The sequence below is a fragment of the Diplotaxodon limnothrissa genome, linkage group LG23 (assembly GCF_057381915.1).
Source record: "Diplotaxodon limnothrissa isolate DT_005_m linkage group LG23, D_limnothrissa_male_GT1.1, whole genome shotgun sequence".
NCBI lineage: Eukaryota > Metazoa > Chordata > Actinopteri > Cichliformes > Cichlidae > Diplotaxodon > Diplotaxodon limnothrissa.
In genome coordinates, this window is record NC_140617.1 from 2,318,971 (window position 1) to 2,345,626 (window position 26,656).

Here is a 26,656-nt window from a genome sequence, read left to right on the forward strand (position 1 = left end):
CTTGGTTTCAACGTAACTTTATTCTTTCATGAGTTATTTACAAGTTTCTGACCACTTATAAAATGTGTTCAATGTGCTGCCCATTGTGTTGGATTGTCAATGCAACCCTCTTCTCCCACTCTTCACACACTGATAGCAACACCGCAGGTCACCATGGTCACCACCCGTCTTGAGGAGTTTGCCCCCTCACATATACTAATGTGCCACAAACAGGACTTTAATATCACCAACCATTCCCATGTTATTACGGTGTATCCATATAAATAGCCCACCCTGTACATTAAATTCCAGAAATGTGTGTGTGTATTAGGTCCGAGTCATACTGAGCTAGAAATCGGTTAGTGACCATCCAGCAACCACTGGTTGCTGGGAAAAAAATTATATTCTGTGAATCGTTTGCGAATTATTGCTGGAGGCTGTTGAAAGTCACTAGCATTGGCTGCAAGGGGTGAAGACGGAAAAGCTTCTTGTATTTGTTTCGGTTGGCTAACAGGTTGACATGGTCACCAGCAAGTTGCACAGCAGACAGCAACTTGTCTGCAAAAACATGCAAACTACTTGCCGAGTGTTACTGAAACGACGAAAAGCGCTGTGCAAATTGGATATGGAGATTACTCGTGTTTAAACTAAACGTATTGTGAAAGGTTTTGTTTGCGGTCGTAAAGTTCAACTTTTAATTAAGCCAAATGTTTAAATTTCACTACAGCTCAGACAAGTCGAAGTTGAACTCTACTACCAGTCAAAATAAGCAGAAATTAGGTTTTTTTGTCTCCGATTTCACCCTGTGACAACCAGCTGCCATTCAACAACCGTTTGGGGAATACACAGCAGCCGGAGGTGGGGCAGGGTTTGCCGACTAGTCCCTAAGTCTGTCTGGCTAAGGCATTAGTTAGCACTATTTAGCAGCTAACTATGGGTGCACCATGCTAGCCAAGCTCTTAAGTGTCAACCAACTTCATTAACCAACACATTATTTTTTTTATAGTAAATGTTAAATGTAAAAACAATTCGCCTTAATGCCCACTCACATCTTGGGCCATCTGACCTCAGGAAATCACATGTTAGGTCAGGGCTAGGTTTCACAATGAGCTCACCCGAAACCTTGGCTGATTGTGACCTACACCCGTTTTCACACCTTGGCTCGGGTGATTAGGTAGAGGATCATTAGGGGGTCCATTCTCCCTCTCGGGGGGACACTCCCACAGGGCTTAAATCTGGGACTCTCCACCATTTGACCCTAGAACTGAAGAAGCTTCTCGGATGAGAGGTGAAACATCTTCAAGCAACTTAAAGAAGTCCAGACGCTTTTCTTTCCAAGCTCCTTAGACTACGATGACCTGGATGACTGAGAACCTTCACAGGCGTAAAAACAAAATCTTCAAGAGGAAACTCCAAACCTTAAGTTGAACTTGAACTAGTACTGTGTCCAATCCCGTTACGCACTACAGAACAAGCAGGGTGGGATGGTCCTCTGTTATGCACGGTTGCAAACATTCAGGCCCAATTAGGGAGTGATGCTGTAAGGCCGTGAGATCAGGAAAGCAGGGGCAGAGAGAAAGAGGCAGGGCAGCGCCAGAACCACCAGGGGCAAGTGCTGTTTTCAGTACGAAGAGCATGTACAGATGTGCTGGCTCATCCCAACAAAGAGCCACTGATGTTAGCATTGCCAACTAAAGACAGAGCCACAAATAAGGAGTCTATTGTTATCTGTCTCTTAAGACGCCACCCCCAAAAAGAAAAAAAGGTCTCTTCTGGGAATGACAGGAAACGGGCCCTCTTTGTAACAATGTCTAATAATACTCTTACATTCAAAGTGGTATCTTCTGTTCCATAAATGTCATCACATGGTTTTTATTGCTCAATCTGCCTCCTGTATAATTAAAGCACCACGTTCCTTTCAGTGCACATCACTAAAGGATGGCAGTAAACTGCAGAGCTCAATGAGATGTATAAGAGAGGAAATAAGACTAAAGGAGCCAGCACGTATGCTCCATTGAACAGGAGTATATAAACTAATCCCTCAAATAAGATTGCAATTATAACTGGATAAACGGGGTTATTGGAGAACTTGTTTTGGGACGTGTTTGATTATTTTTTGGCCGACTACGTGGCGAGAAATAAAGTTCCAGCCACCCGTACACTCCGCCTGCTCTGATGTCATCCATTTGTCATGCTTCCTCATTTGAAAAAAATCCCTTGGGAACACAGCACACAAAGTTATAAAGATCAGATGCATCGTGATCGTGAGTGGAAAGGGCTTTCTAATCCTTTCCCCGCTGATTAATGTAGCCGCTGTGGCCATGGAGGCTGAACATGAAGACAATGGACAGGAACAATGAATGAATGCAGACTCGATAATTCTTATAATTAGGGCACGACTCACTCTTTAGTGGAAGGTTGTGGTCACTGTGATTACGCTGATTGTTAAACACGCTTCACATAACTGGACGAATTTCACGTAGCGGCTCAGGGCCAGTTAGGGTGCGCTGCAACTGTACACCTATTCAGGCTGCCTGCAGGGCTGATGATCAGAGTCATGTTCAAATTCAGCAGTGTTGTGCCTTGGCTAAAAAACTCTCGCCTGACCTCAGTGACTAATAAATGACTAATAAAGCAGAGCAGACATGTGTTTTCAATCAAACAGAACTTAACCCCACTGAAACAACATGACTATTATCCCAAGATACTCCGTTATGACTGCATTACCATACAAAGCATTCCAATCTACACAGTACTGAAAAGATCAAACCACATCATTACATAGTTTCAAGTCTGTGTCGCTGTCTCCCTATATGAATCTCTCTCCCTCCGACTCTCTTTAGTCTCCATGTTTCTCCATAGACAGTACCAGTCGGTCATCTGATCAACAGATGGTCTGGACAGGATTGTTAAGTGTAATTGGTGGTAATCTGGGGCCATTTTTTATTTTGGTGCCACTTCATTTTCTATAATTCTCGCCTCTCCCTTTTAAGTCACCTAAGCAGTGTGTTAAGTGCCAGAGTGAGACTGCACTTGTGCCAGCGTTTAATGCGTTCAAGTCTTTAGAGACATGCAGGCCTCAATGAAAAGCAGATGTGCAGATGGATCGAGGGTTTAAGGAGAGGAAAGGGGAGCGATCGGAGGTGTACTGTACTTAAAGCAAGGGGAGGCTGCTGAGGGGGTGTCGGAGAAGGAAATGGGATGTGAGGAGTGTGATGCAAACATCTGAACCCGAGGTACAACAAGCTGCCAAAACCGCAAGACAGATGCCTCTGGAAATCCAACGTGACACCTCGACTGGCCCCACTTTGGCACCATAAATCATAACATTCAGCACATAAACAGTTAATAATGATCATTTTATCCCCGTCTGCCCCAGCGCCACCACCTGCCACGGTTCTCCCCCCATCATTCCTGTTTCGACAGGAGACAGGTCAGCGCATATAAGTGAGTGTCAGCAGACTGTGGGTCTTTGCGGTGGGATGCTCTGGTTGTGCGTGTTGTCCGGTGCAGATGTTGTGTATTAGCATCCAAAGCCTTTCCCGACTCCTCTGAATCTCATAACTCATGTCTATATTTGTGTCTGCGGCATAGGCCCGGAACTTATTTGTTTGCTTAGAAATGGATGTATGATTGAAAACCTGAGGGCACAAGTAAATGAAAAATAACAACGTCTAGGGAGGAAGCTCCTCTTAAAGCAGGTGCCGAGTAAAGGGAAGAAGAAAAACTCTATTAAATTACTGGTGCAGCACAGAAATGTCAGTGTTTTCGTAGCAGGATTACAAGAACCAGCAGACATGAGAACCTTGGGAGGATAAAAAATCAATTGGTTCTGGCGGATTTTAGCCCCTCACAGACCAGGTATCTTTGCTTGTCCCCGTTTTCTCATGCTCAGCTTGGTCACATAAAAACCGAAGATTACATGCAAGAAAGCCAAACGGGCAGGTTCAACCTCAGAGTGAAGAAAAGAAGCGACTGTGTCCGAGAAAAGAACAAAAATCAGCTGCGTTAAGAAAAGTGTAAATAAAAACTGAAACAGCATATCGTGGATACGACTGGTTGTTCCTACTAAGTGCCTGCACAGTTTCAAGGCGCGCCGATAAACGCAGCGGTCGGTAAATGATTAGCTCTGCTGTCTTTTAGAGAAGAGAGAACATGTTGTGAGAAGCAGGGGTCCTCATAATGCCAGGCTCTTCAAATGGAGCACTGCTAACCGCAGTCATGAACACAAACAAATAGTTGGCAGCCAAAAACCCACCATCTTCATCCCCACCGACCAACCCCACCCACCCCATTCCAGTGCCAGCCTGCGCACCAGCCAAGTCCCAAAGACCAACTGCTTTGACTAAAAGAGTCATTCAAATCCCAAACAGGAGAGAATGCTTCAGGATTATGTGACTCCAGATACACACAAACATTTATCTCTTTATAGTTTTTATATGTGTGAGAGTGAGAGGCTGGGATCACCCCTGATGTCCTCCCTGATTTACATAATTAAAACTTTACACTTGTGCATGTCACCACCTGGTGGTAGCATTTTGTCACTGGTGGCTCCCTCACAGGCCATCATTTTTTTTTTGAGAACAAAGATTTGAGCAGGCGATCCCTAAGGCTGAAAAAGAAACTGGGATTGGATGAAAGCGGGGTGGGTTTAAATTTTAAATAATAGCTCATATTTTATCGGTTTTGGAGGCACTTAAATTTAGTAAAAAAAATAAAATTAGATGTTACTTTAAATATGTTCATTTAAAGGCTTTACATAAATGGAAAAAACTTCCACGTCACAGCTTTTCTCAGTTATTAAACGGATCCGTTTCTATCTGAACTTCAGAAAATGACCCATCCAGGTTTTAAGATGTATAAAAGCAGGATGATGACATTAGCACGAGCAGCATAAACAAAATGGCATCTGAACCAAAAAAAGAAAATAACTCAGCAAACACAAATCCAGACAGAAATATGGGGAAAGTCCTTATAGTACTCCCATTGTTTGCACAGTGACCTCTGCAAAGGGCAATTTAGAAAAAAGCCCAAAGCACCACAGCAATGATTGATTATCACAAAAATAAGCATATCTTTTGTCTTCAAGTCAAACTCTTTTAGAACGTTTGTTAATATAGCAAAAATGTGCATAGTCAACAAACCACAATAAAGCCACAAGTAGCCACAACTTTCTCCTGACAATCACTATGATAACAAGATATTGCCCGCAAATCTACACACTGCCAGGATTAATCACAGAGTTTTACAAGCAGCGCTGAGCCAAACCACATCCTATAATTTGACAGCGAAGCCACATAAATGTAAAGGCCAAACAGCGCACAAAGCATCAGTGAGGACCGTGGACCGACCCGATCGACCAGCAAACTGACAAATCGTGATGCACTTTGCTGGCAGACGTGACAGGGACGCCTGGCTTGGTGACAGACACCTTTACAAGGCTGGTGAACGACGTGGCTCCGGAGGTTGGCCAAGAGCGCTGAAGCCTCGGCATGGGATCAGGAGGTGCTTCAAAGCTAGACAAGAGGTGGCTCTGTTTGGGGAGGCAGCAGTAAATACTGGCAGAGTGATGTAGCCAGTCCAGAGGTTTGGGACTGACGAGCACAAAGTACCGCACCCTCAGAGAAAGCCTTTAATGTGTCTGGTATACTTCTCCATAGAATCAGGTTCTTATTTTCAACAACTAAACAAAATAATCTTACAAAGTACTTTAAATGTTATAAATCAGTGGCTATTTAAAAAGCTTTAGAGCCCACACCTCTGTAGGTAGAGACTACTTTTGAGCGCTTGTGTTTTTGTATGCGTGTTTGTTTGAGTCCACTCGTGAGAATAACCAGCGTATATAAATCTGCCATTAAAAATAAACATTTCGATTTAGTGCAGAAGTTGCGTTTCCCTCCTTAAACAATAGGCCTCAGTTTGTCTGTGTGCCCACTGAAGTCGTATCAAAACACAGCAGAAGTCCCTGTGAAACTTCACTGAAATCAGATCCATTTCGTCAAACATCAGCCTGAACCTCTACTTGTTGTAATAGTGCAATAAATCTGTGGTGTTGAGAATGTCTGGCTCAAGAAGGTAACTTTAGACAAACATCACTCGATTTGAAGGCTTTATTTCAATGTTGAAATGTTTTGCACGCATTCCAAGAGGAAAACAAAAGACAGATTCATGTCAGACGTTTTCCTGTTTTCTGAGCAAAGTAACATTTGACAGAACTTTACAGGATCAAGCTTCTCTTTATATCATGACACAATATCAAGTTACAAAAAGTTATCAAATTATGGGGACTAGAAAAGTTACATTGTAATTACTTGCAGATTTTGTACAATAAGTTTGTATATTTGATTATTACTCATCTTTAACACCAACACATTGTGCATATTTAGATACTGAAACTATGTTAAGACTAAAATAGTTGAACTACTTTAGAGTGAGTTACTTGGCATGTACTTGTTTTATAAAGCAGACAATGATTACGTAATTAGAAAGTTGACTTCCTGACTTCAAAAAGAGGAAAAAATGTGCTGGGAGTCATGAGAAACAAAGTAAAATATAACTAAACTATTAGAGTCCTCTGGTTACTTTTTATAACTACTGTAACTACCAAAACAGTAACAGCTATGGTGACTGAAATTGTCACTGCTGAGAAAAACGAATAAGCTTGTGACTGGTTAAGTGGTTGATGGAGGAGAGATTTGTCCTGTGACATTTAGATAGCAGGTCAGCATTTGACAGAAATAAAACAAAAAGACATGAAAGTACAGATCTGTCCTCCCCTATCAGCAGTTTGGTGGTAATGTATTGTAACTTTGTTTCTCTTAGTAGAAACACAGCATCGTTTAAATACCACAACCTGGGTATTGTTGCTGTCTCTACCTTTATGGCCCCATTGTACCCACCTGCTGATGGCTGCTTCCAGCAGGGTAATATGCCACTAAGCTCAAATCATCCCAAACTAGTACTCAAATGGTCTGCACAGTTATCAAGTCTCAGTCCAATAGAGAACCCTTTGGATGTGGTGGAGCAGGAGATTTACATCACAGATGTGCTGCTGACAAACCGTCGCAACTGTGAGACGCTGCCATGTCAATATGGACCTGACCACAAAGAATTCAAGCAGTTCTTAAAGTGAAAAAGGGTCCCACCCAGTACTATGAAGGTGGCCAGTGAGTATATCATTAGCATGCTCAAGAATTTCTAAAGGGATGTGCTCTGATAAGTTACCGTACCTTTGTCAACAGGCAGTGATGCCTAACGGTAATCTCCTCTTACTACTTTAAATTTACTTTAAAAATAAATGTAACCGACTGTTATGCATTTCCAAACATTTGAGTTAAACGTCATGGTAACAGGCTCACAACATCAACAGCAACATGCTGATATATAACACAGATAATGAACCGTACTCAACATTTTGCTTGGCAAGCTACCGCACAGCAGAGCAAAATGGTAATTGGTCGTTTTTATAAAGCAAATTAATTGTATTGAGTGATAACGGTGCAAGAGGAAATCATAAAGGAAACATTAACATCTGGTCCAAATTTCATGGCTTTAACTGTTTTCTAGACATTTTATTGAAAACTACAGTAAATCTCATGGTGGCACTAAAGTAAAAGTCAGAAGATTAACAGGTTAGGGTTAGTGTAAATAATAAAAAAATGTCTGCCAAAAAATATTCAGGACAATTAATGAGGGAATGTGTGTGTGTGTGTGTGTGTGTGTTAGTCCCCGTAGGGGGATTACTCCTCGGCATTTAACCCATTCACCCAGTGGGCAGCCACCACCAGTGCAGCACCCGGGGAGCAGTGTGTGAGGACGGTACCTTGCTGAGAGGTACCTCAGGGTAGCCATTCAATGGATTCAAACCCCCGACCTTCCGATCATGGGGCAACCACTTTACTCACTGAGTATCCCTGGAATACAGATAATGTGGGAAAACTTTGGGCTGCTGGTGAAGGGAAAGTCGGGGAGTATCACCAAAGTTATTTATTTTCTGGAAACGTGTATCTGTTCATTTCAGTGCGATCAGTTCAACACTTTTAGCTATAGTTCACCGTGTGGATTAAATCAATGTAAATTAAAGCTAAGTAAGTAATCACCCCTTTCCAGAACAGCCACATAATATGCTGCCCTTTAGTCTCAGTGATCCCTGCTGTGCCAGTGGCCTCTTCAATATGGGCCGAAAGGCTGTTGGTACAAAACTCACAGTACTTCTTCAGTCCTCTTCAGCCAGCACCCAATATTTACAAGCAAGCCCAGATCTGTGAGAGAATTCGATTGAACACAGATGGCAGGAAATTCCTTGGAAATGACAGTGGCCAAACTCAACCACACAACATGAGAGTATCTCCATGCAGCAGGGGCATCGAGGACCTTCTGACAGATAATATCTCTTCTTCTCGCCCGGCACCGCTCCGTGCCATTGGTTACAGTTTGACAAAAGAAAAGATTTATGTGACGTCTGTAAAACAAGTAATCAGTTTTCAGCAATTATTGTATACTTTTAATGGTTTCGAGCCAGCAGTGGGGGAGAAATAAATGAATAGTTAGGAAAAGGTTTGGAGGAAAACTCCCTTGATGGTCGGTGGTCCAACTGAGAGGTTGAATTTAAGTGTTGGTAATTAGATCACATTTGGATGGAGCAACATTTGAAAATGATTATTCTGTTACCTACACACAGTGCACATAACCTTCTGTTATTCTCAGAGGGGATGCTAGTTGTTTAAAACAAGGGCCAAACCAGATGTTTTGGGAAGCAAAAGAGGAATCCGATTTCACTTCCTACTTCTTTCTTACTTTTTGTTGTTGTAGCGCAGGAAGAATAATGGAATGTTGCTTTGTGAAAAGGATATGTTCAAAGCATGCATAGTAATTGCTTTGGCTTTTGAAGTCTTTGGTTAAAGCTGGGGTCACTGCTCCTCCACAGTGTCCAGAATGAATATTAGCTATAGTCAAGATGACTGGGCTTCAAGTCAGCCTGAAAATGCAGGAAAAGGAGCTTTTTTTAAAAGTGTGTAATTTGCTTTGACAGCAGAAACTAAGAGCCAGGGCTTTATTTGCGATTTGATTACTGTAGCAAGCTGATACGCTGACTAATAAAAAGATCATTTATGAGAGCACCCAGCTGTGGTTAATTAATGAATTAACTTTGGCTCAAAGTGTTTATTTTGCACACACAAATACAAAATCGCTAATAATCTGTAACACTAAGGAAATGTGCTATTGCACAGCAGTCTCCCACCAAAGGGCCATAATAATGACCATAACCTGGCCTGGGGACCTCCTCCTCGTAGACCCAGAGGGCACCACAGAACTGGGGTTTTCATAAATATACAGAATAAATAAGAGCGGGGCCCAGGTTCTCCACTGAGCAAACCTGTGTTGAATTTCAAACCACACATACCTAAGGAAGTCAGCAATACCGTTCTTTTATTGTGTGGGGAGTCCTCATTCACCAATGGCTTTGGCATTGAAGACCACCCCCCTCACACCACACACACACACACACAGACTCGCAAAACAGAGAGCACACAGAGGCAGGAGCACGCTCTCTAAGTAACTTGAGATGGACAGTCTACCAGACATTATATATCACCGAAACATCAAACAAATTTCCACAATGCCGCTGTGAGGAGGATGAGGGGGCTGCAGTTCAATCAAGCCCTCATCTACAAACTCAGGAAGAGCCCACTGTTAGCCACCACATGAGAAGTGATGGCGTGACTCCTGAGCCCCCGCGGTTACAGGGACTAAGGCACAGTGGGGCCCGTTAAAGCCAAAAATGGCACCAAGTGACACCTATGGAAACACATTTAATCTTGTGCGGTGTGAGGTCAATACGCAGGTATTTACACAGACAGGAGCCCTGCGTATTGGAACAGACAGGGCCACCATCAAAGAGCTTTACGAGCAAATATATTCTCACTGCGTAAGCATTTTAGATGTCCAAGCATGAAGGCCTACAGTGTTTTTCCTTCTCTTGTTTAATGGCTGTAATAAGATTCCTTTTGTTATGATTACTGCTCTCGCTGCGTCCCTTCACCGTGTGAGTCAGACGACGGTTAGAAGCAAAGCGAGATGTGACTTTTGTGAAATTATTTGGGAGTTGCGACCGATAACTCCAACTGAATGTGGGTCAGTCCAAAAACGTCATAAATAACAATAAATAAATAAATCAGAACAATGCACTTTTTTATTCTCTAACTGAGATTATTCCCAACTATATGTTCTACATTCTGTTTTAAACAACTTTGTATTGATTTTATATATTAGCTTAGAGATGTGATTTTTCTATGTCATGTATTTCATAGTTTTCTTTTTCCAACTCTTTCACATCCCTTAAAACCATCAGAGACATTTGATCTGCCCCAGATTCATTCACAAGTACTGACCACAAGCATACAGTCAGGATCATGAAGAACTACATGTACTGTATCTGCACCGACAATAAGAACAACGAGTCCCGCAACAGATGGTATGAATCCCACAGAGCCCTGCTCTCAACATCATGAAGGCAGCCTGGAATTACACGAGGAGCCTGAACTGAGACGGCCTGAATCCAAAGAAAAACAACAGCTTGTAGAGGCTTAGAGAAACAAATACATCCAGATTTGAGATTTCGGATATCGTAGCGCAAACGTTTTCTTTTTGTTGTGGAAGAACAGCAAAGAAGAACAAGACAGCTTTTTTCCATCTTATCAGGTTGCGACTTTAAATTGATTCTGTTAAAAGCGCAGAGAAAGGAAACGTGGCTTATTTGGTCCTTTTAAATATAGTACGCAGGCTTATAGACGATGGGTTATTTTAAACACGATAAATACTGAATGAACAGCATATCCATTCACAGAGTTTCACGAAATTATAAAATAAGGAAACGCTTCAGTACTCCAGAAATATTTCAAACACCAGCATAGTCTGGTACATATTACATTTATGCACTAAAGATCTGGATATATGTTTAAGGTTTGCTCTGAAGAATAACTGGGACGATACAGCTCCCTGACAGATAGAAATCTAAACTAAAATACCTAATAAAAATATTATGTACAAATATTTATGTATAGAGTCAGTGAACATATAAAAGAGAGTTAAACACTTGACACTATGACCCTAAATAACTTCTAAAAAGGCAGAAAATACCAAGCTGGCCCTGAATGTTGAGTTAATTGTAAATGAACTTGAAACAGATGAACTGAAAAGTAAAAAGTGAAGGATGTCGACTTCCTTGGTCTTTGGTGAGAAGGAGCTTAATTAGATGATAAAGAGCAGAAATAAAGAAATCATTCTTCATTTGGATCCTGGCTTATGCCGTGAGGTTTGTTTGGCCGGGCTTGGCCGAGAGTGTAAGCGTCTGAATAGAGAGGGACTCTCGAAGGACTCTGGCCCGTACCATGTGTCAAGCCTTTCACATAACCTGGCATTCATTGTGAAGCTCTTTTATGAACCATAAAAAATATTCATTTCGCCCCTGACCTGTTTTCCAATAGAGTCTCCAAACCCATAAAATGGTTTGCTTTTAATTTATTTTTATTTGAAGAACTTTGAAATGCAAATGTTTGTTTCCTTACACGTAAAAATTGAGAGAAGCCATCTTGAAACAGAAATTTGATGTGAAATATGAATTCTAGCCATTTTACATCATTCCTAACATAAACATGCAGGTTCTCAGCTCAAGTCTTTCGGTGCTGTTAAATGAGTGTACTTTGGCAGGCTGCAGTGTACATATGCCGATGCTTCGCCCGTCTCGCCGGGCTCCTTCAAGGCTCGGAGCTCTTGAGGGTTGCATGAGACTGGCATCTTTACAGTGGCCTAGATTGGCCGTATTTTCGTGTCAAATGACAAACTGGCCCTGTAAAAGTGGATGCTGCGGTAACCTATGCATTTACATTTACAGCCAAGGCTATCAAGGGTATGGCTAACAAGTACTGTTGACTTTAGTTAAAGTGCGGTTTGGTGGGCTATACGTTAAACATTTTTAATTGCAGCCCTTAAACTAAAGCACATCATTGCACAAGTTTCATTTACAATAAAATCATTCAGTTTATAGATAGTGTTAAAATTCCAACTATATCTATAAAAGTATCATTCATATGAACAATTGTAAAAGATTTATTATCCCCAGTGTGTCCTATCATTTTAAAAGTATAAAAATCAACAGACAAACACTGGCAACTTATGTTGGATGCAAGTTCTGCAGCATCGTCACACTGCATGGACATAGGAGTACCATGGCAATCAAAACAGCACAGATCAGGGGCAGAACCATGGGAGGGACAAAGGTTTGGCCAACCCACAACACCAGTAGGAATGGGTATCGTTTAGGTTTTATCTGATACCAGTACCACACCAGTACTTTTGAAACGGTGCCGGTGCTTAAACGGTGCTCGAACCGGTGCTTAAAGAATGGAGAACAAACTTTGTCCAAAAACTTCTCATGTTCAGCTGTTTTTTGTAAAAAGATAACAATGTTAGCCTTTTCTGCAGCTATGGGGCATATATGGTATCACTCTTGGCTGGAAGCTTAAACAATGGAAAAAAAACACCAACTTTGTCCAAAAACCTCTCATGTTTAACTGTTTTCCACTTTTTCTTTGGTCATTTTAGCCTTTTTGGCCAGGGTGAAGGGAGCATCTGCCATCAAACAAGAAGACAGCCGCATGTAGCTATGATGATGTTTGCTAGTTCACCTTACATGCATTAATGTAATAACGTGGTTAGCCTACTCAATGTAAATTACACACGAACAACATTAAGCTACTCACGCAGAGAAGAACGGCTGCTGCTGCATCATCATCCTCATCATTTCTGCTACACTGGCAGGGCTAGGGGCCAGGACTCTCCTCTTCGTGTTTTTGGGGGATGTTGCTAACTCCGGGTCCGATAACAGGCACCACACCCGCAGTAGATGCGCTCGGTGTGAGGTCTCGCAGCAAGCTATCAAATACGGTGCATTTCTCGGCTTTTAACAAAACGCTATACGTCTCCAGGTGTTTCATCGGATTCGAGGTGTTACCTCCTTTGACAGTATCACAGTATCAGCTTAAAGCACTTGTTGCTGCTGAGTTTGCATCTTTTGCTGTGAAGTACAGCCAGACTTTGACCGCTTCGCCTTGGACATTTTTAATCTGTAGCTCTGCTCTAAAAGAACGTACGTACCTGGCCCCGCCTACTATCCTTGGAAAGGTAAAATGATTGGCTGGAATCCAAAGTGTGTGACATCTCAGGGAAAAAAAGCACCGAAATAAAGCACTGAAATGTGCGCTGCTTTTCGGTCTGGTTACTACCGTTTATGTCAGAACCGGTGCCATTATACTGGTACCCATCCCTAAAAACCAGTGCTACTCAAATACTCACAGAACTATTTTTCTAGAAGAAGGTTGCTGATCGCACATGGCCACATTTTCAGTGCAACCACCTATTTAAACACAGCTTTATCAACAATACAAATGACTACAAAACTGTTCCACTTTTTTGCAGCCATGTCTGCAAATTTGACGATTTGGCTTACGGAAAAATCCCCACACAAAAAACTGAAAATAATTGATGAGACATCAGTTTTAGTGCCACCCCAATGTTAGCAATAGCCTCGGCCTGGCCACAGCTGCATAGAAATGAATGAGCAATAAACTTGAATCGTTTATCACATACAATTACTGAGAAAACCACACATATTTAGTTTCATTTCACAATACATTCTGTAACAATGTCGTTTTAAATACTCATAAAAACAGAGCAGTTTCTCAATGATGCCGAGTTATAGCACAAGTAGTTCTATTTATTTCAATGGGAAGTGCGCTTGGCAGGAAAACTAAGACTTTCTTAGAAACTTGGGAAGTGTGAGGGGTTGGGGAGTTGTTGGTGGTTACTACAATGAAATCTGATTCTCGACAAAAGGCCATGATTTATGATTATCACTTCTACCTGTATCATCTGATAAAAAATGCTCTTTTTCTTTCATCTACTGGCAGGAAACACTGATGACGCAACCGCCAACGACCTTAATCACAATTCAAGCCAAACAGTTAAAATCTTGGCTGTTCCGTTTATGGTTGTCAGTGTAAATTGTTAGTTAGCGATTTTTCAAGTCCTGTATCATTTTACGTACAAATCCTGAAAAGCCTGTTGCACAGTAGGTCTCTGTGTTCCTCTGCAGAACAGCAAACACACTGTCAAACTCCATGGAGCCGAGCGGAGCGCACCGGGCTGTGTAATGCCATGGAACAAGCAGCAGGTATTTGTTAGTTAATCAGTGTTTGAATTAAGCTAGAGGCCGAGGTTGTGCTCGGGAGCAGCGGGGATGTTTTGACTAAGCCATCTCTGCGAGGGCCCGGTCATGGAGACTCGGAGCATTTGTAAAAGATTAGCGGCCCAGTCCTGATGTACTGAGCTCAGGTCATGCAAAGTGCAGGGCTCGGACGTGAGGCGAGCTCCAACCTATCTCTCACATCTGCCGCCCTCACAGAGGATATCTGCTAGTCGTGGTACATGAAACACTGAATAATGTGATTAAAGGTTTTGCAGTGAGGTTTGGAGCTCACTGAGGGGAGATCAGAAGAAGTTATTCCTTGGGAAAGATTTCCCAGGTTTATAGACACTCGGGACATACAGTATATGCAACAGTTGCCCAATCTGTGTACATTCTACCTTCTATGTGTCATGAAAGTGTGCTATCAGACGTGCACGCTTCCAGTCAGAGTATCCATGTTGAAGAAAAGTTGAGGGAAAGGAACAACAATGGTGCACATGCTCTCAGCCGATCATTAGCCAAAAGACTAAATGAAAACCAACTGTGTAGGAACAATAAAATAATTTGTCAAGGGAGAAGGGTGCAGATAAATTCTGCAAAGCATTTTCCAATTGGCTCAGGCTGCAGGACACTGGGCCAAGTGCTCAGCACCTGGCTGTCATGGCTCTGACGCTGCCTAATTCATTTCAACTCTCAAACACAAGCCTATTAGATGAAGAGCCGATACGAGCTGAAAGTGCCTGATTAGGCTTTTTATCGGTATTGGCCAACATGTGCTGTGAGCTGACTTTTTAAGGGCAAAAGTTAGATAAACAGAAAGAAGAGACTGGAAAAATCTTGCTCTTCTCTCCTTTCTTCACTCACTCTATCAGTTCAGTAAATCTCTGACTCAGCTTTGGTGAGGACATTCTGGGGAAAAAGCCAGCTACTCATCCTAAATATTCTTGCCTAAAATCCCGGGTGATATATAAGAAACATTTCCTGCAATGGGTAGCTTTTTTTGGTTACTGTAGCCATGGGAATTTCCAAGTGTCTTGTCTATGTGGATCCAAGCATCTCAGCGTATCGATTTCAAGGTGAATGAAGCTCTTCTTGATGGGCTTTGGCTTTGTCGCAAAGGTTTAAAGCTAAACACCAGGAGAAAAGACGCACATGTCAAGCCAGTTGGATGGTTAGGAGCTGGTTCCTATTAACCTTCCTTTTCAAAACAGCTGGCCACCAGCACATCATTATTATCTATTATGCTTTTCGTTTATATAGCTTGTTGCAGACAGTAGACAACTATACCTGTAAATCATGCAAAGTTACTCAAAAATAAAAATACAAGGATGTAATTTAGCATAATAGGTCTCTTTAAATGCATCAACATGTGGATTTCTAAAGGAAAGTTTATAATCACATCCAGTCTTTGGAAATGCACAAAACCATCCCCTGTCCTAAAGTATTACATGATCATAACATCTTTTTGGTGATTGATACACTTGCTGAAAAATTAGCACTGGCTCAGCATTTATTTTGCCAAGTATTAACATTTCTTATTTTTAAAAACTAAGTTGTGTGTCCTGTTTGGGAAACATTCAACATGACCAGTGTTGCAACAGACTTCATCCTCAAGCCAAACAAAAAGAACACATTTTGGACCACAGTGTACTAACCTCTTGACTACAGTTTTCAAATGGATCTCTGCTCCAGTTAGCTGGCAAAAAGTGCATATTTTATTAACTTTTCAAGTTCAACTTTCATGTTCAGAGTTCAACTTGTCCATCGTGTTGCTTCGCTTGGACTCCGGCATTAACACACTTACAAACACACACTTACAAACGCACAAATCAGCTCGCTCCTGAAACGGCCAACAACGAGCCCCATAAGAGATCATAAGTGTACGACATGATGTTTGTGTTAAGCAGTGTATTATAGGAGCTGACTTCTGGGTCTTGGGGGGAATGTTAAGCATGTTAATGAAGAGTGCATACTGAAGGTATTACTCAGTGCAATGTGGACCCATTTAACACACTTTCTACAAACGGAGAAAAGGAGCCCTACTCTTAATCTTGGCAGCAATAAATCAAAAGGTAGAACTCGATGTCTTCGACGATGCTTGCGGAAAGCTGTTTTTCCTATTCAGAATTTCATCAAATAATATTAAAAAACAGAAAGAAAATTGCTCATATTCCTTAAAATGGAATTTAAAACTAACAACCTAAAAGACACAGAAGCCAGAAGATAGCAGATGTCTCTACTGTTTCCAGTGGAAACTTGTGGACAGAGCAGCCAGCACATCTGTGAGATGTGGTTTTTGTGTCTAGAGGGTAAAATCAGGCTGAGATGCCTAGAAGACAATGACATCAGTACATCAGTACAGCAGCTATAAGTCAGAGTAGCTTTAAATGTCTTCAACTCCTGGCTTGGCAACTAGTCAGGCAAACATAGACCTTGACGTGACAGGTAAAAAGAGGAGAGCAAATAAGCAACGCTTGGTTATGCTAAACAAAAAAAAGGGGAAAAACCACGAGGAATATAAATCAGCTGTGCTCACTCTTCCAAAGAGATGCACTGATCTGATAAGTGGATCAGACATCGGTCCAATTATGACTCAGAAAGTCAGATCGGGAATTGGTAACAAAAGGCTGATCTAGTGTACGGAGCCAATCTATTAAACTCAAGCTAACAGAACAAATATCAGACGATTGGATGGTATTTTTATTCAGCAGTGAAGAACAGCAGAATAGCTACGCTGTTCGGCCTCTTTGTTCAAGCTGTCATATATCTGTGAAGCGCTCCGTCCTCCCCATGTCATCGTGTAAATAAAGAAGACTTAAACTTGAAAACTTCATCTACCCAGATTTATTTTTCACTTGCAACGACTTTTTCTTTACTTGTTTGCAGCTAAATGTGAGTTCACAAAAAACCATGAAAACCTCCACAGACAGACTTGTCTGCTTATGTTGGGGAGCTTTTAGTGCAGTTACGGTAATATAATCCATAACACACTGAACATTATCTTCACTCTCACCTGTGTCTTATCTGCTGTGTGTGAGGAGGTGCACCGAAGGTGAAAGTGAGAGCAGAGACAGCAGTAAACATACAGTAAACACTCAAACGCACTAATGTAAATACTTTTTACTGTTTTTCACTTGTAATATTACTTATTAACACTAATCCACTGTTTCTATATATCTATTCATTGATTTGCTACCTTTTCTTATAAAAAGTAACAAAACAGTGTTTAAAATGAGGTTTCCTTGCACATAAAATCTGATTATGAATGAGAATTTCTACACTGGTGTCAGATCAATAAAAAGCCAAGGCATCTGCACTGGTATCCGAAATGTTGGATCTGTATCCCCGTTCTTCCCCACAAAATGCCGGATCCTTGTTGTACTTTGATAACTTTTAGGGTGAGAAGCTAAGTGGAGAAATGCATGAACAGTTAGAGTTAAATGTTTGCTTTTAACAAACCACTATTAAAATATTACAAGCAAAAAGTGTAATATAGTGTTTTCAGTACTGCAGGGGAAGTTCTCATGCAAAAGATATTCCCACGCATTAAAAAAAAGCCCTCTGCAGCACCACATCATGGGAAATTGCATCTTCTTATCACACACATTATCTCCTTGCACTGATATTAGCCCACTGAAAAACAGCCTTCTCTTTCAAATATAATTGTCTGTAAAAAAGTCTGTAAAAATAACCCTAAGCGTTGCAGATCACAGTGCTGGCATGGAGCCGCTAAACTTTATTAACATCCAGAGTCGGTCTGGCGAGTCTCCCAGTTCCCTGCAACTTGGACTTAAAAGCCTTAACCTGAACAAGACAGCAGCATCGCTTTCCCAAAATCCTCCTCTTCCTCCCAGCATGCACAACCGTGCCTGTCCAGACTCACCAATAACAAAGAAGCACCAGTCTATCTGCGCCACCCTGCTGACACTAATCATCAGTTGTTGCGCGTGTAAGAGATACGTATGCCATCATAAATTTCTATCCAAAGATTTGTGTTTCAAAATAGATTTTATACAAAAATAAATAAATAAATGAAAATCAGTAGATCCCGACCACAAGGCAAGTTGACTGTCTGTAAAGGACGATTCGTAAACTAAAAATCTGCCAAGACGTAACGCACACGTTAATATCTGAGTCCAACAACGTCAAGTCGTCACGCTCAGTGTTTATGATTGATGTCAACCCACATCACTTTAAGACAAGACACAGTGCACGAGTTTTCCTCTAAGCAGCCTTCGTTCCATCGTTCTTTTGTGCACTTAATAATCTTGGTAAGCTAATACAGTGCTCAGGCTGGATCGCTTTGCACATGACTAGAGAATAACTAATTCTTCCAGAATGCTAGGCTTCGATTAACGAGCACTAATAAAATATATAAACTGCACTATTAGACTTTATAATGTCTCTCATAGTCCACTGGGGCAGCGCCAGCCAATGGTGCAGTGAGCTGACTGGGCACTGCCCCGTGGCAGCTTCCTGGCAGAGACGGAGAGAGAGGATAAAACTCGAGCCTTTTGGCTGCCTTCTCCTCCACTCTAATGAAGGCATTAAAACATCATGTTTGCCCATTTGTTTTTGACCACTCGGTTGAAGCCAGTGTTTGATTGGCTAGCTGATTAACGTCCAACATGCCCAGCCTCATAAAAAAGGGACATTTCAGACACCGTTTAGAGAAGTTGAGGCTGACTCGCATTTAAATCTGTCGCTTGCTGCAGGTTTAAATGGTGATCTGTTTACCGAGCTGTGATGCAGACTTTGTAAGCTTTTATGTAGCATAAATAAACTGCTGACATACTCTCTGGCAGAAAAAGATGAAATAGGAGCCTCTCTTAAAACTCGGATGCAAACAGTGCCTTTTCATACTCATACAATTTGGGTCTTGAGCACTTGTTAAGGGAGCTCAGTGAGTCCTTACGTCCTCTTCGTTCCCCCGTCATGTCTTGCTCTCTTCCTGTCTCTCTCTCTCTAGCTGACAGCTGCGAGTGCCCCCTAAGCTTCCAGGCGCACTCTAGCCGAGGCAGCACGGCGGCGGACGGTCGTCTTTACTGCCACAGTCAAGAGTGGAGCGGATTTTTCTTTGATGAAACACAGCAGCGTTGAGCCAAGAACAGCAAGTGGCACAGCCGGGATGTAAATCAAAAACCCACCCATGTGCTAAGTCATACACGGAGAGCTCTGCGAGAGGAGTCGCTGCTGTCTGAAAATGCATGAGTAATGCAGACTGTATAGACGTGTGGTCAGCTGCGGCATGCTTGTCCAGGCAAACAGAGAAAAGTCTTTTTTTATCTTTTCTATGCTGAGCTCCAAAACAAAGACACCTGGCAGCTTATTCCTCTCACCGCCAAGAGCGCATAAAAGTTTTGGGCAAGGTTTGTGCTAAAAATACACTTTTACGATGACATATCTGAGCCAACGTTGCAGCTTTTTCTTGATTAAGCTGAGGCCCCGGGCAAATTTCTTCTGGTATTCCAGAGATATTTCGACACTTACTCAAACCAGATCATATTTTTGCTGTGTGACTGTTTGGATTCCTTGGCAGAATGCAAGTCAGAATGCTTTTGGTTAGAGTGAGATGCCATAGTCATACCACAATGGTCACATAAGAATGAGAACATCTGACCTTACAACAGAAAAGGAAAAGCACAGCAAACATCACATTTTAGCTTTTTTGAAGCTCATTTAGCAAATCTAATCAGAATCCGACCACAGCTGATGCAACTCTCGTCTCTTCCTTTTGCCGTACCTCCTGATTCCATACACACCACGTGGATCTCAGGCCGAGTTGGGCTAAGGTGATTCAGCCCAGCACATGCCACACAAGGGGTGTTCTCTCGTTCTCCCTCTCTAGTGGCTGTGACTCAGGAAGTGCTTTTATTCCATTACCCAGCATCCAGCGTCTCAGGCAGAGGTTTACGGGAATACCGTTGCAGAATCATCACCGGGCCTTCGCTTTATGAATCAATGGAACATGCTGCAAATATTACACCCTGCAACACCCTTCCCAGGCAGCACCCTCACATTTGCCCATAACTCACTGCTGAGCTCATGCAATATGCAAAGACGTGGGCTGAGGCTCTTTAGCTCATGGGAATGCACCGAGCGGTGAGAAAACCCAGGAAAAGAATGTTACTATCACTGTGCTACTTTTTATATATAAACAGGTCCGTGTGTATTTTTTCCAAGGAGAACAACCGGACAAAGAGAAGACAGTTCACGATGACGCATTCCACATAAAGTACAGCTGGCTGAAAAAAAAGCATAACCAAAAAATGTGCTGTGTAGTTTTCCACTATCTGGTTAGCCTCAGCAGAGAAATTAAGCGAAGAAGACGTTCAATAAAAGGTCAAATGTCACAGAGCAGCGGTAGCAGCAAAACGTTTCTGAGGGTTGATCGGTCTTTCAAAATATCTTCGAGAAAAAGCGCCTATAAGCTTTTCATCACTGCCACTACTTTTTGGCAAAAGGAGTTACAGCGATACTGAGACCCACAGCCTTCTTTCAAACTTCAGCCGCACTGAATAAACTGATATTTCAGTGCTCGTGTCAGCTTTTTCTCCTTTCAACAGAAAAGTGATCGGCAGAGGAACTTTTTTCTTTTCCTTTCTTTTCTTAAAAAAATTATATTTTTAAGAAAAAAAAGATGAAAATGATTCACTATTTAAAAAGTAAAATGTGGTTTTGGCAAAAAGTTTAAAAAGCAAGCAACAAAAAATGACTCTGTAAAGTAAATGATACAAAACACTGCAACACCTGAATATTAACCCAGATGAGGATTTGTATTCTTTAACTATTGCTTTGATTTTTTTGTGACCCGATTAGGGTAAAACCAAATTTTCCTAGCTTGCTTAACAGCCTCTAAAATATAAAAATACATGAACTTTCATTAAATTCTAGACTTTTAGTCTAGACTAGATTTAATTAATTACCTTACCAACTATGACATTATGACACTTTTTCATTCCTGAAGCTTTGTGTTAGAATACTGGGGAGAAAAAAATGAACGACTTCACTAAACTATATGAACTCCATCGACTGCTTTTGGTAACAAGTTAACAAACCACGATGTGAAGTCACTGATTTGTGTCGATTTTCTTAACCTTTCAGCATTAAACCAAAACAGTTCAGCAATAACACAACTGAACTCTCCCCCCAGAAACAGTGAAATCCAAGCAAAATAAATCATATTGTCTGGGCATACATCAAATACGCTTAAAGGCATTTTAAGCCTCAAGTCACAGGTAGTTTAAGAAATTTAAAACCCCTTGAAACAGCTGAAACAAATATTCTCCCAGAATTATAGATATATAAACATTTTGATGTGACACAAATCTAATGATTTAGATGAAAGCCTATACTCAGAATCTAGCCAACAGAAAGTATTGGAATACTGATATTTTTATGTAATCACCAGTTTCCTCTTAGGCTTGGCTGAACACTGGGTTTTGATGAATGAGAAGGATATTTTGGGACATTTAATTACTCTGATTTGTCTGACTTTTTAAGAAAAGGCGACTCTGACAAGCTTTTCTTCTGTTTTTCAGATACATTTGACACCACACGGGTAACAATTCACACAGTTTGCTTGGAACCGCTGCTTTTCTCACAATAAAGACTTTGCACTTACAACTGAAATTATTCACGGGCTACTGGGAAGCTGTCATTAAGTGTATTACACTTCAGAGGCTGAAAGCAGCACTGTAATGGTTGGTTGTTTCTCATAACAGTCAGATTATCGCCCCACAGTCTGACGTCTGGGGGAAAACACAGGAAACCAAGTCAGTCTGAGGGAATTTCACATTGATACCAAAGCCACTTCCCCATAAAAATAGTGTCTGAGGATATCAGCGGATGTGTGCACGCAGTGTAGGCTCACACAGTGTCTGTTTACAATATATAAGATCGATGCCATGGAGGTTGGTGAGTTTATGTGCTTACACTGGTACACCGGTGCTATTCACATGATAATGTGGCACAAAAACATACAAGCTCAAATGTTGATTACTCATCTCTTTAGAGACATCCTGTGCATTATCTGAGAGCAGCAGTGTGGGACACCAGCACACTCTTCAGACTCAAACATTTCCTTAAATAAGCTCAGACTCAGCAGCATCGTTCTGGCCAGGAGAAACTTCAGTAAGATATCAAATGATGCTAGAGTAGACAATTCATTCAAGCTGATATTCAGCTGGTTTCCTTGCAGGCTTAATATTTTCTTTGCTGGTGGGCGCTAATATTTATAGCACAGTTGACCTGCAGTGTTAGAGTGATTAGCCACCGTTAAACTAACAAAGAGGACGGAAAAAATAAGCACACTGTCTGAAGTCATGCACAGATTTAAGTGTTATTTGACTTGGTGCGAAGAAAAATAGAGAAAATGGTGCTTTTCTATAGTTTCTATAAATATACATATATATATCTATAGATATATAGATATATATATGTATTGTCGAATGCTCTCTCATTCACCGACTCTCATTCAAGTCAGTGGTTTTACACTTGTAAACACTTATGCAAACAATCGAACACAATGAAGAAAAACTGGCAGAGAGCATGGTTTTTGTAGTTTGGGAGCAATTAGAAAACCAGCAAAGCAGTTCCAAATGCAAACATCTTGTGGTGCGTGACAGCTTTCCTCCAAGGATTAGATGAAACACCACCACCTACATTTGAATCGCTGTTATCACTGAGTAATACCTCACTTTTTGCAATTACAGGGTTCACGGAAAAGGTCGGGAATCTCCTATCTGAGTTAAGTCTTCCTCCGCTGTCTCACTTCCATTAGGAGAAATATTACAGGCACTGTTTGTTCTGAGATCCCTTTCAGAATAAATCTAAAGTAATGGTTGAGAATGCAGCCTTAATTCCAGCTCTGTCCCCAAATGGGAGTATGTAATATGACCGGGCTGAAATGAGGCATTATACAAAAGACTGATGAGTACTGAGATCATTTTCATACTCCATGCTCACCAAGACTGACTATAAAACACTGTAAAAATGCCTGTAATGCAGCACATATTTGTGCAGGCTAGAAACATTAGAGTTCACATTAAACGTAATTAAACTTTGTATTCCTGAATGCTACAATAAAATATAATGTCGCTGAATCAGTGCGTGCTTAAGGAAACTCTTGCTGGATGAAGTTTTGCTTGCCATAAAAATGATGACCTTATTAAAATTTCACTCAATTGTTTTATACATTCAGGCCAAAAAAAAAAAAAGAATGCGTCTGCCTCAGTGTTAATCTGCATAACGTGAACTACAAACACATAACACATCTTGCATTCCCACAATTTACGGGAAGCGAGTTCAAAAGCGCTGAAAAGACAATGAGACAATTCATTCTGGTTCGGGATGCTGGGGATGGAGGGCTGAGGGCACAACTGTGCTCTGAGAGAACTCATAAATGCCGAGAGACATTCAGCAGACATATGGTTTGTGTTTAGGACCAAGAAACAATAATCAAATCCGTTGATCCTCTTCTTGCTGCAAGGGTGATTGCTAATATAAAAGTCTGTTCAGTCTAATCAGAATTTAGGACGGGGCTGTAATTACCTCCACCCACTCACAACAACACTGTCTAAACAGGATAGCACAGACTAAAAACACAGTTTCCACTCTGTATACTATTTATATTCCACTTTCATCTATGGAATTTTTGCTTTAAAGATTTTCCCTTCACCGATAAACTCGCAGCCCTGCTTCTTGATTTTTTTTTAACCAACAGGCACCAAAGGACTCATATAAGAATATTTTAGCAATTTAAGCATGTCTACTTAGTTAACTAAAAGCCCTAATATTTTTCTCAAATTGAGACAAAATAGACAGTTGCAGCTGTCCAAGAAAGAGTTTTCCTATTGTTAGATAAGCCAATGTGACACTGAACTCAACTATTCCTTGTTAACACACATAGGAAGTGCACATTTGCTTGGCAGCTTTCTATATCCCTTCACAGAAGTCTTTGATAGACTGTTTATGAATTGGCCAGCACCCAAAGGAGGTCTGAGTTTAATTAAAAGGCCTAACGCACAACTGCAAACAATGCTCTTTACACCAAAGTGCAGCTATATCAAAGGACGCTCTTTAGAAGCCATGTGGAAGCAATATTCATTCAGATGATGGCTTTTTAAATCACTCTCAAATAACCAGAACTGCTAACTGGTCAAACTGTCTGGCTGAATGTGCCATAACGTTTGTTTTAAATAAAGAGATGAAAAACATTTCAATTTCCTTCAACTGGCGAATCCACTCAGTTAAAGGACTTTGCAACATCCTCCATGCTCAGCAGCAGGAGTGCCGACAGAGCCTACCTTGCACCGGTGGGAGAGAGAAGCACAAGCGCGCAGTTTTGCCTGACAGATGCGCTTTTTCCTCGGACGCGGAGAGTCGCTTCGGGCTGGCGCAGTTCATGTGAGTCGGGGTGTCATGAGGGCTCCGGCAAATCTGCGATCCAAAGCCGTTCCCTGCTCGTCGCGCACAGATGTCTCCCTTGCTGCCGTACACGGAGAGCGTCAAGCCAGTGAAGTCGGTGAAAGCAGGGGTCTGGCAGTGGCTCACCATCCCGAACAGCGCTGAGGAGTTTTGCATTAATGACCCAGTGCGGTCCCCGCTCACATTACCTGTGCGCGTGAAAAGAAAAAGGTCAACAAATCGCCGCAGTCTATATGAACCAGGGGGAAATCGTCACATTGGGAAACTTCAGGGATTTGGCAACACCTACCTTGTCCAATTTGTTTACGAGGAGCAGAAAGAGTCTAAACGCGTACACGACCATGCTTATCAAAGCGGAGAAGGAAGCATTTGCACGCCTGATCGATAGCATCCTCTCAGTGGCGACCAGACATCACAGCATCCCGTGCACACACCTCTCTCTCTCTCTCTCTCTCTCTCTTCCCCCCTCTTTTTGCGTGAGATTGACACCCAATAGCTGCACCGGTATGCAGGAGCGCCAATAAGGACGGTGTCCGTGTTTCCGTGGGGGGATAAGATCTGGATCGGGACGATGTAGCAGTTCTGAGTAACGCACGAATCAAGATTCGAATAAACTCCCATAAAGTTGTGTGCAATATCCTGCATCATCATGCGTGTTTATGATGCGCCCGGTATCATTCAAAGCTCGCTGTTACTAATCATGATGTGATCGACACTATGTCACAACACTGAATTTCAGCGTTTAATGACCCACAGCTCCTGAGGGAAATGTAAGCATTTACGAGAACAAGCATAGTTTCATATGCACAAGGCTATTCCGAGGCTTTTATTGAGCAGATCGGATCAGGACTCTCCATCTCAGTAGTTCGTTTGGTTATGGATTTGTGTCTGTGGTTTCCATGCTGCTTTTCCACAGAGGCTTGGCTTAATTTAAAGAAAAATAAAAACGTGAGGGGAACTGTTTATACCAATAAATCCCTTTGAATTCAATTAAATTGGTCAGTTTGCTTGAGCCGCCAAAATGATTTCAGTTACTTTAATTGTTCATGAAAATCACGAGTTCTTACGTTTAAAAAAAGTTTTCAATAACTAGTAATATTAATGGGATTTAATCTCTATTGTTGCGCTTAAATTGGAAACATTTCTCAAAAATAATGTAAACAGCACAAATTATTCTAAAGCTTTCCTGTTATTTATGGCAGTCATTTGAGAGGCAAGCGCCACCACTCTGTGGCCAAACTTAATAATTATCTAAACAAGTTTAATATCAGCGGTAACACAAAACCTTCATATAGAAAACCACCAATCAAAACCACCACTGTTGCCTAATTAACCCACAGATTTAATTTCAGTGCTTATGATCAAACGGTTCTTTCCTGCGACGCTGACCGGGCGCCTCACCCTGTAAGTGGCTGGGTTTTCTCTCTCTCTCTTAACAAGAAAATTGCAATTCTGCAGCGCCATCTTGCGGTGTTTACATGGAAGCGAAGATGCTCAGTAAAGACAAATCTAAACAGTTGCGTAAATGCACGGAGGTGAAGGAAAGTTTATAAATGCCTTAGGAGATAAACGGCGGGAGTAAGCGCTCACTTTGCTGCTGTAAAGTGTGAGGAAAATATCGGCTGTAAAAATGCGCGACTTGTGCTGCCTTTGTTTCTTCATCCGGTTATTCCAATTTACTAAACTAAACTAAAGGTTTGAGTTTGTTTTGAATTTCCTGTGTGTTACTTAAAACGACAGTTTTCGTTTCCTCTGTTTCCTCTTATCTATTTGGCTAAACGGCAGAAAATGAATTGGAGGATGTAACACGGCCAGACTTCAGGGCCTGGCACTTATCTCTAAGACTTATCTCTAAGGGAGTTTGAGGGGACAGTTTGAAGATGCTACGTTTAAAAAAAATCATTTAAAAAGATTTTTTTTCACCCATTTTATAGACCAAGGATTCATTGAACGGCACATGTATGTGGCATACTAATCTGTAATTTTAATTATTAACTGCATGCT

General features: G+C 41.5%; 1 protein-coding gene across 1 annotated transcript in view; it reads right to left on the reverse strand.

The window, feature by feature from the left end:
• The window catches only part of glis1b (GLIS family zinc finger 1b), a 75,622-nt gene extending 50,653 nt beyond the window's left edge, over positions 1 to 24,969 (reverse strand). The window contains exons 1-2 of the mRNA XM_085348919.1: positions 24,942 to 24,969; positions 24,532 to 24,840 (exon numbers count right to left, since the gene is read on the reverse strand). Of these exons, the coding sequence (XP_085205045.1) occupies positions 24,532 to 24,808 (277 nt within the window). The 5' untranslated portion in view covers positions 24,809 to 24,840; positions 24,942 to 24,969. The remainder of the gene's footprint in view (positions 1 to 24,531; positions 24,841 to 24,941) is intronic.
• Positions 24,970 to 26,656: the final 1,687 nt, after the last annotated feature.